This window comes from Triplophysa rosa, linkage group LG7, assembly GCF_024868665.1.
Source record: "Triplophysa rosa linkage group LG7, Trosa_1v2, whole genome shotgun sequence".
NCBI classification, from domain to species: domain Eukaryota; kingdom Metazoa; phylum Chordata; class Actinopteri; order Cypriniformes; family Nemacheilidae; genus Triplophysa; species Triplophysa rosa.
The window spans coordinates 20040372-20057301 of NC_079896.1; the positions used below are offsets into that span (position 1 = coordinate 20040372).

At 38.6% G+C, this 16930-nt stretch overlaps 2 protein-coding genes across 2 annotated transcripts in view; both read left to right on the forward strand.

Annotated features, from left to right (window-relative positions):
- LOC130556548 (protein unc-80 homolog) overlaps positions 1-11041 on the forward strand; it is a 58681-nt gene extending 47640 nt beyond the window's left edge. Inside the window, exons 52-64 of the mRNA XM_057337662.1 lie at positions 68-191; positions 782-907; positions 998-1121; positions 3016-3222; positions 3306-3490; positions 3567-3732; positions 3825-4004; positions 4163-4310; positions 4485-4541; positions 6992-7073; positions 7151-7268; positions 7348-7571; positions 9687-11041. Of these exons, the coding sequence (XP_057193645.1) occupies positions 68-191; positions 782-907; positions 998-1121; positions 3016-3222; positions 3306-3490; positions 3567-3732; positions 3825-4004; positions 4163-4310; positions 4485-4541; positions 6992-7073; positions 7151-7268; positions 7348-7571; positions 9687-10022 (2077 nt within the window). The 3' untranslated portion in view covers positions 10023-11041. The remainder of the gene's footprint in view (positions 1-67; positions 192-781; positions 908-997; positions 1122-3015; positions 3223-3305; positions 3491-3566; positions 3733-3824; positions 4005-4162; positions 4311-4484; positions 4542-6991; positions 7074-7150; positions 7269-7347; positions 7572-9686) is intronic.
- Positions 11042-12969: 1928 nt separating this feature from the next.
- LOC130556925 (uncharacterized) lies at positions 12970-14689 on the forward strand. The gene is made up of 4 exons (XM_057338278.1): positions 12970-13243; positions 13448-13541; positions 13626-13713; positions 14067-14689. The coding sequence occupies exons 1-4, from the start codon at positions 13216-13218 to the stop codon at positions 14619-14621; spliced, it is 765 nt and encodes a 254-aa protein (XP_057194261.1). The 5' UTR covers positions 12970-13215; the 3' UTR covers positions 14622-14689.
- The last annotated feature ends 2241 nt before the right edge of the window (positions 14690-16930 follow it).

The window sequence follows — 16930 nt, forward strand, 5'->3', positions numbered from 1 at the left end:
AATTTCGAAAAATTGACCCATAAGACTGGTTTTGTTGTCCAGGGTCACATGTGTGTTGTTTTGGTAGGCGGCAGGTGGAGTGGGAGGCAGCCAGCAGTCTTATCGAAGGGATTTGTATGACACTTCATCGACAGCCAATCATCTCCTTTCTCCCTCACTTGCGGTCTCTCATCAATGTCTGTGTCAACTTGGTGAGTCACAGTCACCTGCTGTTGATAAAATCTGACTTCACTGTGCGACTTGTTTGTGTACAGTATGTATGTGGGTAGATGGTGGATATATGGAGAGTAATGGTTTTGCGCATGACTGGGAACAATGTCCCACCAGGCTATGTTGACATTTTAAGTAAATTTGCATAATTTCAAAGGAATTAACATATTTTTTCTATGAATGTGTTTTTAAGACAATAGACCCTTACAATTGTGATTTATGATATATATTTGTGTAATTGAATTATGAACTTGAAATATATTTTTAAAAGTTATTGCTAATACAAATATTTATTTAGATGTATTTAGATTTTTACAGTGTAAAGTGTGTGTGTTTTTAGGTGATGGGAGTGGTGGGGCCCTCTAGTGTGGCNACTGTTCTGTACTCTTTGATGCAACAAGTACATCAGTTGTGTACTTTTAAGACAATAGACCCTTACAATTGTGATTTATGATATATATTTGTGTAATTGAATTATGAACTTGAAATATATTTTTAAAAGTTATTGCTAATACAAATATTTATTTAGATGTATTTAGATTTTTACAGTGTAAAGTGTGTGTGTTTTTAGGTGATGGGAGTGGTGGGGCCCTCTAGTGTGGCAGATGGACTGCCGTTGTTGCATCTGAGTCCGTATCTGTCTCCTCCTCTTCCCTTCAGTGCAGCAGTTGTGCGATTGGTTGCCATGCAGATCCAGGTATAATCCAGTTCCTTCCTATAGATATATGTATTCCAGTTCATTGTCACTATTCATTTATGATAGTATGTCTTAATCTTCCAATTCTAGGCTTTAAAGGATGACTTCCCACTCAGTCATGTGATCTCACCCTTCACCAATCAGGAGAGACGGGAGGGGATGCTGCTTAACCTCTTGATTCCTTTTGTGTTGACTGTGGGCTCAGGAAGTAAAGGTCTGCCTCATGAGTCAAACTGAAGTTAGTTATATTTAGGGGTGGGCAGTATGACCTTCCACACCATGATCACGCCATATATGTCGCATCTTTTTTTAAATAATAATCTCTTCTTCTAGCAAATTTGTGGGTCCTCCTACATTTTTTTTATTTATATTTTTCACATTTTAGAATTATAGTCTCATCAAAAGTGTGGAATAACATAATTGGAATAGTGTAACAGAATAATGTTGTGACTAAAAACATTCAAGAAAAAAATCTAAGCTATGTTATATTGTAGCATCGTCAAATTTTATCTTGGCATTTTATCTGGCAGCTTCTTTCTCACCACAGGAGCTTCCATCTATTCTGGGCTCTTAAACTCTTAAAGCTAGGCCTGCTCTTTAAATGAAAATGTTTTTCTTAAACAAATCAATAGTGGTATTGTTTGGGAATATTTGAATGCAAACAGGTAGTTTTTCCCCAATCATAAGAAGAGAACACATTTTCCCTAGGATGCAGTCTGATAGCTTCAAAACTCATGGAGGTCAAGACTTAAAGGTTTTTACTCATCAATGTACTGTAGCTAGTCTTTTTATAAAACTATAGTAATTATAATATATTTTAAGTAGGGCTGTCAATCGATTGAAAAATTAAATCACAATTAATCGCACATAAAATTTTAGACACCTTTTAGAGCTGTCTCTTGACAAGCAGATTTACCCAACTCCCATTTTCACAACTCTTTGCGTTCATTTAAGATTTTATTTAACACGTTTAAGTCAGTGCTTATGAAAAAGATTGACAAAACGGGCTTTCTGGCATAATCTTGTGTGGTTTTGTTCATTCAAGCACTGACAGATTCTGACAGAGATTCACACCAGACAGGTCCGCTGTCGCGTTGCGTCTTGCCGAGTCAAAGCAACTGTTTCAGACTGTTTCGCGCTTAAGTGGTTTAAAAGCCTGTACGTGAATAAGAGCGTGATTATATAATGTAACGCTAGACAAGGGATGACAAATCAAACGGATGCTGCGTTAATTGCGTTAAATATTTTTAACGCGTTAAGGTACGGTCACACCTGTCTTTTTGCTCCATTGACTTCCATTCATATGCATGCGAATGCGGCAGACCAGAAACGCAAGCTTCTGCTGCAAAGTTGTGCATGCCGCTGCGTTCCAAAGTTCAAGTTTGGTGAACTCTGACCTGTGAATTCGCATCACGTGAAGATGTGCGACCACACGGATTCGTCACGGCGTGACCTTTCTCTCCTCAGGGCGTGACCCTCCATTCTTGCACTAGTTTCCTTATATCCTGCTCCCCACCCATATTCGCAGCTGCATACGACAAATATTTGCGTGCTCAAACTGCAATGTGACCGGGGCTTTAATCTGAAAAACAAATCGCATGCGTTAACGTTGACAGCCCTAATTTTAAGCGAAAATGTCTCATTTCAGCAGCTTGACAATTTACACATTTAAAAAAATAAAGGTGCTAAAAGGTTCTTCACAGGGATGCCATAGAAGTAGAATTTTTGGCTCCACAAAGAACCATTCAGTCAAAGGTTCTATAAAGAACCATCTTTTTCTTATATTTTTATACTCTTTTGTGAAAAAGAAATGTTCGTCAGGTGGTTCTTTATGGAACTATTTAGACAAAAAAGGTTCTTCTATGGCATCGTGAAGCACCTTTATAAGAGTGTAGAAAAAAATAGTTGAATGTATAGACCGGCACGGTGTGACAGGTACACTCTTAAAAAAAAGTTGCGATGTTAAAAAAGTTTGATGCCACAGAAGAGCCTTTTGGTTCCATAAAGAACCTTTAACATCTGAAGAACCTTTCTGTTTCTGTGGCATCGCTGTGAAGAACCTTTTAAGCACCTTTATTTTTAAGAGTATACATATTTTGTGTTTATAGACAGCTCTCTTCTAGAGCAGCCGGAGGTGTTTCTACTTCTGCAGACAGTTATTAACATCCTGTTACCTCCACGCATCATCAGCACCTCTCGCAGTAAGAACTTTGTGCTGGATGCCTCTCCTGCCCACTGCTCCACCCCAGGAGACACCGGGAAGGACCTGCGGAGGGAAGGACTCGCCGAATCCACCAGCCAGGCTGCTTACCTTGGTACTACAGCCCAAGAAGGAGGTGTATTGAATGTTAGATAAATACAACATACATTTCAACAACCCCTCTCTTTCCTTCTGTAGCTCTGAAGGTGGTCTTAGTGTGCTTTGAGCGACAGTTGGGTAATCACTGGTACAAGTTGAGTCTGCAGGTCAAGGAAATGGCCCTGCGTAAAGTTGGTGGCCTGGCTTTCTGGGATTTCATCGACTTCATAGTGCGCACACGGATTCCAATCTTTATTCTGCTGCGTCCCTTCATTCAGTGCAAGGTGTGGGCGTTTTTATTTCATCTTTGGCACTGAATATTAAATTGTGCCCGTTTTAAAATAAAAAAAAAATTCTTAGCTGTTGACCCAGCCAGCAGAGTCTCAGGAGGAGATCACAGCCCGTCATCACATCGCAGAGCAGCTGGAGCGTCGTTTCATCCCACGCTCCCTCTGCAAGAGCTCCTTGTTTGCCGAATTCAATAACGAACTTAAAATCTTGAAAGAGGCCGTGCACAGTGGATCTGGTGAGAATGACTTACTACATACAGTACCGAACTCTTTTGTGTTCTCAACAAGAGATTTCATTCCTTTCCTTGTTGTCGCCCCCTTTCTTAAGCATACCAAGGCAAGACGTCCATCAGTACCGTTGGCACATCCACCTCGGCATACAGGTTGAGTCTGGCCACCATGTCCCGCTCCAACACTGGTACAGGAACGGTTTGGGAGCAGGAGAGCCAACCCTCACGACAGCCCTCGCAAGACACGCTTAGTCGTACCGATGAAGAAGAAGAGGAAAGTGAGTCATCCTTTCTTTTAGTATTCCTTTTCACCATAAAGTGAATAAAGGCAAGCTTGTGACTTTTGGGAAAGGGGTGTGGTTTTGAAAAAAGGGGAGTGGTTTTGGAAAGGACCTGATGCTGTAGCTTTAGTGAACATTCATACTTTCTCTTTCAGATGACTCCATAAGCATTCCCAGTGTGGTAAGTGAGCACGAGTCTTTCCTCCCCAGACTCATTTCCCAGCGGCGCTTCTCCAGTCACGCCACGGGGTCCATCGCCACTCAGCCTGAGCCAGGCATGAGCACAATGTTGCCCAGCCACAGGTAAACACCCCTCTCAAATCTAAAGCGCATTGAGATATTTTGCAACACAGACTGTCTATATAATTATGCAAACTTATGGTATCTTTCCCTTTTAAAGAGGGCTGATCTACAGCTAGGGGGGTTGCATGTTTCTCTTACTATTCCCCTAACATTGTTCCCTGCCCGACTCTACAGTGAACCCAATGTGCTAGATGAATCCCAGGGGCTTCTGGAGGAGGGTAACCTGTCTAGGTACAGTGTCATGGCCCTGTGTGTACAGTGTCTCACCGTCTGTGTGCCGGGGCTGGGCCTGCCTTCCCTGTTCATCACATTCAACTCAAGTCCTTTTCTAGGATCTCTCACTCATTCTCTGTTTCTTTCCCTTTCTTCTCTGTATCTTTCTCTGTATGCTTAGTGCAAGAAATTAGAAGAGGAACGACCGTTTACTTGCAAGAAAAAAAACAAGAACAAGGCCATAATACCGAAGTAAATCTACATGCTTTGTTTTGAAATTAAGACCTAAATATTGCGAAAACTTTTATAACCCATAAACTTGATCTTTTTATGAGCCAAAAGCCCAGAAAAGTTATACTAAAAAACAGTTATAATAACAAAAAACGTCTCTGCAAAACGGCCTTGTGCTGTGTTCACACCAAACGGCAAACGTCACGTTCCTCGCTTTTTATTACTTTGGAAATAGCTCGTTATTTTTGCGTGAGTGATGCAAAAAACATCGGACGACGGGGAGTATCTACACGCGTCCGGACGTGTCAAACAGTAGGTGTCAATGAGCTCTTTGCGCGAATTCTCGCTTGAGTTGAAATTGTTCACCTGCTTCACATCATTCATTTGCCCGGTGTGAGTTTGTGTCTATTCGAGTTTTTGCATTGACTTTGTATGTAATTTACTCGCATGGTGGTTTAGTTAAAATAGCAGAACAGAAGTCTTTTGTCACTGTAATATTACGTTGGTCAAAATACAGCAGATGAAAAATGCAAAATGGTTACCTAATTTCCCAAATTTAAAGTTTTGTGACACACTCCTTAAACTTTTCAGCGTGTATGTGGACAAATAAATTTATAAATACATGTTATGGCTTTACAATTTTAAGGTGTGGTTGTGTATAGACCGTTTCTTCGGACACGTGCACATAGGGTTACCACCACCCAACAAACCAAATGTGGGACAGGTAATCCGTTTCTGTGGGACACCACTGAAGGGTAGCGTGAAACTGGGATATAATAACGGAATAGAACACTTTTTATTTTTTTTCTACCCTTTAGCTCGTAAAAATAATTTATTTAGTCCATCCCAACTACAACATAATTAAAGAATATATCAAATGTTATATAGCATAAAACCATTTTAATGGAGATATCAATTTAAGGTTAACTGTCTCTTTAAATTTTGAGCACAGATCAGACGCGGAGTCAGTCATCATGTTGTAAACTTTGGAGATCTTCTCAAAAAGAGAAAACTGAGAGAATAAAAACAAACAAATAATGAAAAAGAGTTTCTCATTTGCAAATAATGAAATGCATTATTTAAAAAAGTTTTATTTTAATACGCTAACCACAACCCATAGGTTAAACACAGTTTCAATGCCACACCGTTTACGATGTTTTATGAGTTTTATCCGGCAAGTTGACATTGGAGGATCGCCAACCGATCTACTGACAGACGTCTTGACTGAAATATCAAACTCAAACATGGGATAAAAGTCAGGTTGCGTTTGAATGAGCTCGTTGGACACTGGTGTGCACCGGACTGCTTTGACACAGCGCTGTTAAATAGTTAAATAAACAATGGCGCAAACCAGCGTTCATGTGCATTTCGGGTTAAAGAACGTGTGACAACTAAAAACCAATAGACTGATGAAGATGCGGGATATTTTCTCAATATGCGACGTGCGGGATAAATAAACTAAATAAATAATCTTCAGGCACTCTATTGTTTGTGATTGTGTACCCGAAGTTCAGTTGCGGTCACAAAAGAGACTGTAACTGTTTCTGTGGTTGTATATACAAAGGCAAACAAGTGACAGAAAAAATACAAAAAATCGTATTATTATTATAAACAAATAAGGCGACAGTAATAAAAGAGTAAAAAAGTATCATAAAAATACTATCCTTTTACCATCCACTTTTTCTGTTTTTCTATCTTTCTCACTTTCTTTCACTTTCCCTTGGCTAGGAAAACCGATGCCCGTCTTCGTATTATCACAGTGTGGTACTCATGTCATCTCCAGTGAGCCTCATGGTGTCCACTCATGTTTCAGGCTTCTTGCTGTTCAAATTGGAGTTCCTCTCCGGGGGGCCAATCTGTGGGGCTGGGGAGTATGTTCTGGCAGATGTAAAGCAGATATAACATTTAGCAATTAAGAAATCACATTTGACCAATGAATTTCAATTTTACTGTGTTGTGAAAATATTGATAGTTACTTCTTGCTCACACTGCCATACCAGCTCCTCTAATCCCCGTTGTTTTTCGTGGATGACATTGCAGGTCCTGACCTGCGATTCATGCTTTCTGATTTGTCCCTGTGTTTGATTGGTGGAGGGCTGTGGACTGATGGGGATTGGTGGATGGGACACATTTCCTCTTAACTCTCCCGTCTATCAGGAGGATTTAAGACGGATTGTGTTCAGCCCTCTGAGCAGTTCATGCTCATCAGTATTGCGCATATGTGTCTTTTCCTACAGGGTTGCCAGTGTGCAGAGTGAACCAGGACAGCAAAATCTGCTCATCCAACCTCCGCTGGGCCGTAAGAGAGGACTTAGGCAGGTGAGGTCTCGCAACACTCATTTTGCATTCGATGCGTATGTCAAAGCCGTATGACTGAGGCATTGTGTGCGTTACAGCTACGGCGCCCCCTGCTGTCCATACAGAGGGTGCAAGATGAGTCTGGAGGGCGTCAGGGAGCCAGACTCTCAACAACCAGGAGGAGCATTCAACCCAAAAACAAACCAATAGACAGGGGTGTGTGCTGCTCTCACAATACATTGACTGTATTTGACATGTTATTATGAAGCTAATGTATATCAATTTTTTTTTAAAGCGTTAGCCCATGGTGACCAAAAGAGGTTTGTCACTTTTACCGAGACCCAGCAGGAAGCGGCTGGTAGATCACCCTCTGCCACACCCAGCCCTAATAGTGGCCTGCCAGGTGGCACAGAGGTCGGAAGGCGGAGCCATGATGCAGGAGGACAGTCTCCCTTCGCCCGATCAGACTCCTCATCACCCAGCATCAAAACTGCCCAGCACAGCCCAGTGTGGCCACAGGTATATTTGGAAGTATTAATACGATTGTATTTACTGTAACAAAAGTACAATGCTAATATCAGATACTATTGTATCTGTCAGCCTTTGGTCTAGTGGATATGGTGTGCTGCAGCACTTCGAGCGAACCCGAGTGAATTAACGGAGAGTTATGGGTTATAACCATTCCACTTGGTTATAATTGATGTATGTACAGTATACACATTCATTTTAATGTAAAGATTTTCATATTAATGTCCTTTACAAAAGAGAAGTTTATTCAATAAAGTGTACTAGTTTTATGTACTTTAATCTTTTATGAACTCAATTTTTGATGAAGATGTAGTATTCTAATTGTATTCGGCTTGTACTGTAGTTATGTTTACTCTTTTGATTGAGTGGCATATTCAATTTTAATATATATATATATTTAATGAGTAAACTATACTAAAAAGTAAAGTGCACGTTCACTTTTTTTTTTTTAAAGTGAACAATTACAATTACAATTATACATGCAGAATAAAGTCTACTTAACTAGTAGTTTACTGAGAGTATACTTCAAAGTGTAGTTTCATAGAATAAAAATGTACTACAAGCTAGTAAACAGTATCAAAAACAGTATCATACAAGAAGTTTTCTTTGAAGTTTACTACTGTTACTGTTACAAGTGCACTTTTATAAAGTGTACATTGAATAGTACAAAGTAAATTAGTATAGTATATTGAGTGTATATAATTCCATTTGGGATGATACTACCCTTCTAAAATCCATACACTACATGGTTGAGTGCATAGTTTAAGTGCATAGTATGTCATTTGGGACACAGCTTGTGTACTACTTTAATATGTGAAGAGTTTGGTTCCAAAATGAGATAATGTTCAAAAATCAATGTTTTTTTTATTGTGCATTCCAATTAATATCAATCAAACTGCAGTTGGTTTGTTTTGATTTAAACCATAATAACTAAAAAAATACAGCTTACTAACACAATAAAAACATGATAACATAATAAAAATCATGATTTTTGAACATTATCTCATTTTGGAACCAAACTCTTCACATATTATAGTACACAAGCTGTGTCCCAAATGACATACTATGCACTTAAACTATGCACTCAACCATGTAGTGTATGGATGAAGTATACAAATTAATTGTTGCTGAAACTGTTGTGAGTTCACTGGGGTCTTTCATGCTGATGAACATCCTCCTCAGTCTGCTGCTGTATAAGACAAATAGAATAAACTTCAGTAAGTCAACTGACTGAACAAACATGCATATGCAATATTAAAACAAACCTCCGTTTTTATACTGCATTTACACAAGATTTACTTACATTAAGGTAACTGTATATTAAAATAATAAATGCAACAGATAGATTTTTCTTTAGTTTAAATGTGGCTTTTTAAACCTAATAGTTAACGTTATCTATCCAAGACATACACATTGCTAGTCATACAGTTAGTATGCTAGTTTTCTAGCACATAGATTTCAGATAGGCCTATATAAAATAGGTACTGTAAACCCCATCCTGTCCTCCCATTTATTTTACCCCATTACAGTTATAAAAGCATTAAATGGTTGATAAGGACACTTGACTGGATTAGCATTGGCGCTAACAAATTAACACGCAAACAGGGACGTTTCATCTTTCATCCGAAGACTGCTTTAAAGTGCACTTCTTTTTTGAGAATTTTCAATGTGAACACACTACTCACACTAACAATACTACAAAATGGCATAGAATAGTGCATAAGTGCGCGATCTGGGATGCACCTACAGTATACTTAGTACTTAGTATATAGAAATAATACACAGTAAACTACTAGTACATTGATTAGTATACAAACTACATAAAGTATAATAGATAAATATAAATGAACATTATTTAGATTTATTTATTTAAACTTATTTAAGTGAACTACACAATAGTTTTTGTTCTTTTCTTTTCTTTTGTTCTAAATTTAATTTTCGGTTACACATTCATACTTCTACTGTATGTACAAGTGTTAATAGCAAATTTTGTGTTAAAAGTTAAAAAAAGTATACTTATTCACAATGAACTTGAAGTATACTTATATTTTGTGTAGCTGTATTTTCATAGTGAGTGTTAAAGCATGTGCTCTGTTTTCACTTTAGGTCTCTCAATACGAAAGGAAAGATCAGGGGAGTGTACGAAGCAGTTTGTCTCCCACCCCTTCCGCCACCTCGGGCTCTTCCTCCAGAGCCTGCTCTCCTCTTCCTCCTCCCCTCCCTATATTTAGCACCCCATCCCGACTGGCTCCAACCCAGATCAGAGAAAGTCCAGAGGACGAGGAGACTTCTGGGCTTCTGCAGAACACCGAGACCACTTCTAGTGTAGAAGAAGAGCATGGCATGGAGAACCCCATCCTGACCTCGCTGTTTTCAACCCACTCTCTCTCCCCGCTTCCACTTTCACCTGTCGATCTGGATTTAGATGAGTCTCATGTCTGAGAATGCTTAGGATGAGGATTTAACAGCGCAACACTGTACTTATGTGACAGGAAGTGGAAAAACCTGTGATTCTGTGCTGTTCTTATTTAATGTAAATCATACACAGCTGCCATGGAACATTTGCAATGTCTATGGTATTTACTATAGTATTTATAATATTTAGTAAGTATTTATGAAGCACTGTGCATCGTTTTATCAGAGGATGAAAGCTAAATATCTCTGTGCCGCATTATTCTGTATTTTCCAAGCTGTCAAATCAAATGTTAACGTTATGAAGAGATCAGCAAAGTATTGTGTCAAAGTCATCTATTCACTACAGAAACTAAATGTTGTATAGAAGTATTCTAAATATTTGTCACCAAAGTATTTATTTAGAGGACTATATATATATATATATATATATATATATATATACTATGAGATATGAGATATTTAAAGTAACTATTATAAACTTTTTATTTTCTAAAAATACAATGCTTGTGTGTAATATTGATGCCAAATTTGTCGCCAAATATTTGTTGGTCAAGTCCAATTTACAGACCTCGAAATGTATGGATTAACTTAAACAGAATTAGAGAATTGGATGTTTTTTGTATTTAGGATCCACATTATCAAACTATAGCAATGTCGTATTTTAGGCCAAATTAACATACATCACAAAAACAGGCAGAGAGGACCACAATTATTATTCCAAGAATTTTGTTCCGATTATGATTGTTGTTTTTTTGTCCATCTCAGTTTTGCCTCATCTGACCCAGTAAAATACAATTAAACTGATACCTCAGATAATATTTCTCTTTGCCATGTGTTAAGATTGAAAAGGTTTGGCAGGGTTACTTAAAAATAGAGCGATTGTGCGCGTATGTGCTTTTTTGTGCGCTTGGTGGTTTGTTGTTGTTTGTAATGTGCTGCTATCTGTTGGATTTGTGCAATAATAAACTATTATGACAAGAAGAGGTCTTGTTGGTCTATCTTCAGGGGTTTAATTCAATATAAACAAATTATTCAATATTTTGGCAATAAATACATTCTCTAAGAATTGATATGTCAAGTTTTGACTCAAAATGTCACATGCTTTGAAATTGCCCTTATGTATTATAATTTACTAATTACTAAATTAAAGTGTACAGTATGTCAAATTTGTATGAATTTAACAGTTTCTTTATACAATGTGCTTGTTAAATGTAGCACAAATTTGGTTTGGCAAAGTTTTGGGTGTCAAGATACCAAAATAAAACTGTTGAGGTGTGGGATTGAAATGTGGGTTAATCTGGCCTCACAAACTATGCTACCGATGTTGTAAACGTATCCTGATATGTTCTTCTTGACAAAGATGTTCTATCACTAATTATGATAGTAGTACAAATCAAAACATGATTTGTAGCACGTCTGATGTGCTACATTGTTTCTTACATAGCTGTAGATATGATTAATCTTGTAGGTCCAAAATGTAACATGCTCTGGTGTACAAGAACCACAATTCTGAACCAGTCATAATACATTCACAAAATGATTGTTTGGCTCAAAAGAACTAGACACACGATGACAAATACGAACTCCGATAGTTTATTAGTACAAAATACGCAATTCTTGAAATATGTTAATGTCAGTAACTGTTTTACTTATTAGACAAAAAAGTTTCGAGGATCTTAAAGAGTTTTTCTTCTCTAGCAGCAGCTTCTTTTTCTCTCCTCTCCTCTCCTTCTCGATACTCCCTTTCCTGTCTCTCTTCTCTAGCCAGCATTTCTTTCTCCCAGCGCTCCTCTCTCGCAAACATATCTCTCTCCCTTCTCTNAATTATGATAAAGTAGCGCCGCGGCATAGAAAGACGCATTCTGTGTGAATGGCCGGTCACAGTGCAACAGCGAAAAAGGACCCCATTGAAACAGTGACGCGCTTTGCCGCGTTCCGCACGTTGTTTAAGCGACACACACCGGTAATGCGGTATATTAAAAAAATAATATCATAACAAAAATACACACCGGTATTCGGTATGAACAGGTATATCGCCCAGCACTACCCTAATGTCAACGCACCAACCTAACACACAATTCTTGTGTTCAGTATCATGTTATATGTTGCATTTGTCATTGTATACATACACTGTCTGTACGTCTGTGGCCAAGCCGGCCAGCCCAATGAAGAGTCTGTCTCCCATGGGGAAAATTTTCTGAAAGTCAGTGGTCACCAGTTGTGCTTGGATACCAAACCTCCGGTCTGACGCTATCGCCACACAGTTCTTTCCACGCATGGCCATGACGGCACCTCCGTTATATGACATAATAGACTGCAGGCAAAACAAACAAACAAACAAATAATAATGAGACCAAACAAGACAACAGACCTAACTAGTTATGCATTTAAATAAATATGCTTTAAATAGTCTTATATACACTAAGTTCTCCATTTATTTGTATTTATTTATGCTGATTATGATGTACATGATGTCTCAGCATGACTGCACATTTCACTCAGACAGGCTACAGCAACACTGTTACTTTCGTTTTAAACTACGACCTATTAAAAACATCAAGCACAACTGTACTCACTCCACACAAATAAGCTTTCAGCACATATATTACTCTGCTATTCAATTGCAAACATTACTCAATAAAAAGCAATATACGCTGCATGTAGAATAAATAAGTTTTATCACAACATGAGAAAGATGAGATGACAAATAAGCTAACGTGCTAATATACGCAATAACACCCAGCACACTAAATTTGTTAAAACTTCATACCATGATGCCGGTTATAGAAGCGGGTACGCTATGAAGACCTGTGTGGAAATTAAAAAATGCAAGATAGGATTAAATTATGTTCGTTTTTGAGCTGCAGACCGGTCACACACAGTGACTACACAGTTTCTTTAAGCGATGATGAGAGCTGTTCCTGTTGCCGACGTCATTTCCGTTCAGTCAGGCGTAAGTTATAGCGTCACCGCTGGACAAAATGCGCACGTGCGTTGTTCCGCAAATAGGCCTTTATAAACATATGAAGAACATTTAATCTGAAATCTAGAAATTCGTGAAATGATCGTGATTTGTTTTAGTTTTTTTTGTAAAAACAAGACAACCTCTTGTACGTCCACTTCATCCCTATAGGGGACAGTAATGCGTCTTAGCCCATTCGCCTCGACAGAGTGCCCAGCACAGAAGAAAACATAATGCAAAACAAAACAAAAAACTAAAATGGGGTCGGACGAAGGACTCTTTAAATGTAATTAGCATGTTGTTCTCCCGACAAAATGTCGGTTGATACCTAATATGATTGTTTACATAATTATTTACAAAAAATAGATGCTGCACCAAAAAACCAACTGATGCAGTACCATCCCAAATTTGTGAATATATTATGCGATTCAATCCACTTTAAAGTGGTAGTAAGCTGCAAAAAGTTTAACGACCGTGTTTTTGTTTTTAGGGAGTGATGCAAACACGGCAGATTTGATCATATGGAGAATCAGCAACAGCGGTCTGTTTACAGGAAGGAGAAATGCAGCCATCAAAGCTTTTGAGTGAGTAAAACAGTTATTTACTAAGTGTAAGTATGCTTTCATCTCTTCTTATCATGGACATGCTGTTGTTCTTTTTATCCCCAGGCTGTATGTAAAAGAGAAAGAGCTGGAAGGGAAAGTGACACCTGCATGGGTTAGAAAAAAGTGGGAGAATCTGAAACAGAAGTACAAGGTGATGACATGCATTCAGCTTTTCACAAGTCACATGTTCGCACAAATCATTACAAGTGTAGTTCAAAAGATGTGAGTCTTTCTTTCTTCTGTTGAACACACAAGAAGATATTTTGAGAAATGTCTCATTGGTTTTGTGTGCATACGATAGAAGTCAATGGGGGCCGATATTGTTGATATGTTCTTCAAAATATCTTCTTTTGAGTTATAAACAAGAAAGTCATACAGGTTTGAAATGACATGAGGGTGAGTAAATTATGACAGAATTTTCATTTCTGGTTGAACTAACCCCCTTTCAGTTAGATATGATTTTAGTAATGGACATCATTGATTTACCCTTGATCATTTTTGCAGGACCTCAAAAGTCTCAACATGGTTGGGGGAGACACAGGAATAACAACCTGGAAGTGGTACGCAATCATGGACAATGCCCTCAGTAGCGAGATCACCCTCAACTCCTTCGTTACACCTGTCCACATGTCCTCGTCTGCCCAGGATGCTCCGCCCACCAAGCAGAGGAAAGCAAATGATTGGGTGATGGCCCTGCGTGAGATGGACAGGCTGCACGAGGAACGGGAGAGGCGAGCGGCGGAGAGAGAGGACGAGAGAGACAGGCGGGCCGCAGCCAGAGAGGACGAGAGAGACCGACGCGCCGCAGAGAGAGAGGCGGAAAGAGACCGAAGGGCTGCGGAGAGAGAAGCAGAGCGAGAGAGACAAGCGCTGGAGAGGGAGGAGAGAAGGGAGAGAGATATGTTTGCGAGAGAGGAGCGCTGGGAGAAAGAAATGCTGGCTAGAGAAGAGAGACAGGAAAGGGAGTATCGAGAAGGAGAGGAGAGGAGAGAAAAAGAAGCTGCTGCTAGAGAAGAAAAACTCTTTAAGATCCTCGAAACTTTTTTGTCTAATAAGTAAAACAGTTACTGACATTAACATATTTCAAGAATTGCGTATTTTGTACTAATAAACTATCGGAGTTCGTATTTGTCATCGTGTGTCTAGTTCTTTTGAGCCAAACAATCATTTTGTGAATGTATTATGACTGGTTCAGAATTGTGGTTCTTGTACACCAGAGCATGTTACATTTTGGACCTACAAGATTAATCATATCTACAGCTATGTAAGAAACAATGTAGCACATCAGACGTGCTACAAATCATGTTTTGATTTGTACTACTATCATAATTAGTGATAGAACATCTTTGTCAAGAAGAACATATCAGGATACGTTTACAACATCGGTAGCATAGTTTGTGAGGCCAGATTAACCCACATTTCAATCCCACACCTCAACAGTTTTATTTTGGTATCTTGACACCCAAAACTTTGCCAAACCAAATTTGTGCTACATTTAACAAGCACATTGTATAAAGAAACTGTTAAATTCATACAAATTTGACATACTGTACACTTTAATTTAGTAATTAGTAAATTATAATACATAAGGGCAATTTCAAAGCATGTGACATTTTGAGTCAAAACTTGACATATCAATTCTTAGAGAATGTATTTATTGCCAAAATATTGAATAATTTGTTTATATTGAATTAAACCCCTGAAGATAGACCAACAAGACCTCTTCTTGTCATAATAGTTTATTATTGCACAAATCCAACAGATAGCAGCACATTACAAACAACAACAAACCACCAAGCGCACAAAAAAGCACATACGCGCACAATCGCTCTATTTTTAAGTAACCCTGCCAAACCTTTTCAATCTTAACACATGGCAAAGAGAAATATTATCTGAGGTATCAGTTTAATTGTATTTTACTGGGTCAGATGAGGCAAAACTGAGATGGACAAAAAAACAACAATCATAATCGGAACAAAATTCTTGGAATAATAATTGTGGTCCTCTCTGCCTGTTTTTGTGATGTATGTTAATTTGGCCTAAAATACGACATTGCTATAGTTTGATAATGTGGATCCTAAATACAAAAAACATCCAATTCTCTAATTCTGTTTAAGTTAATCCATACATTTCGAGGTCTGTAAATTGGACTTGACCAACAAATATTTGGCGACAAATTTGGCATCAATATTACACACAAGCATTGTATTTTTAGAAAATAAAAAGTTTATAATAGTTACTTTAAATATCTCATCATCTAGTATATACCCAATATATATACTATATATATCATATATAGTCTCAAATAAATACCATGTGACAATAGAATACTCTATATCAACATACATATATCATGAATAGATGACTTACTACAATACTTTAGCTACGTATAGGTCTTCATAATAACATTTGATTTGACACTTGAAATCAGAATATATCTCACACAGATACTTTAGCTTCATCTCTGAATAATAACTTGACACAGTGCTATCAAAAATCTTACTAATACTTATAAACATAGTAAAACCGACATTGAAATGTCAGGCAGCTGGATGAAATACATAAGAATCACACGATCACGGTTTTCACATTCGTCACTAGTAAGTGTAATCGCTTAAATCTCAGCCTAGCACGTTAAAGAGACGATCATCTATCAGATCGACGTTCCAAACGTAGGAATACGAGGGAGAGAGAGTGGGTTGACAAACAGAGTAATGGTTACATAACATGCCATGCTTCTCTAGCACTTAGAAGGACTCGGTAGTATAGGAGAAGCCCAGAGCTCCCAGATCCGGACTTATCTCGACTGTTGGAGCCTAGTCGGATGGTCGGTGCGACTTAATAGCTGATACATGAGTGCTAGAAGCCGTCAACGCGCAGCGATGAGGAAGGAGGAAGCGGACAGGCACGAGCGGGTCGGTCGTCGGACCTTACGGAAAGAGCGGCGCGAATGCCAGACTACTCTTCATCACTCGAGCAGGGTAGAGGCGGTCTGCGAGGAATGAGTACCCAACGGGCTCACTGACTTTCTGTACTCGAGTCCATTCCAACTGGTCGAATCAGATAGAGGCGCGGAGGAAACAGCAGCCGAACCCACGCGTTTAGAACGAGAACACCTGCGAATACTGAGCGTAGTACTAGCAGAATGCTGACACCACACGACCCTGAAGATGTCTTCGGCGGGTCGTTTGAGCAGCATAAACATAAGAGAAGACACATGCTTTATTAACCACTCCTATACATAGCTGAAGAGCAGTAAAATCGATGATCTGAACAGCAATACGGGCTAAGTATACTTCAAGTTCATTGTGAATAAGTATACTTTTTTTAACTTTTAACACAAAATTTGCTATTAACACTTGTACATA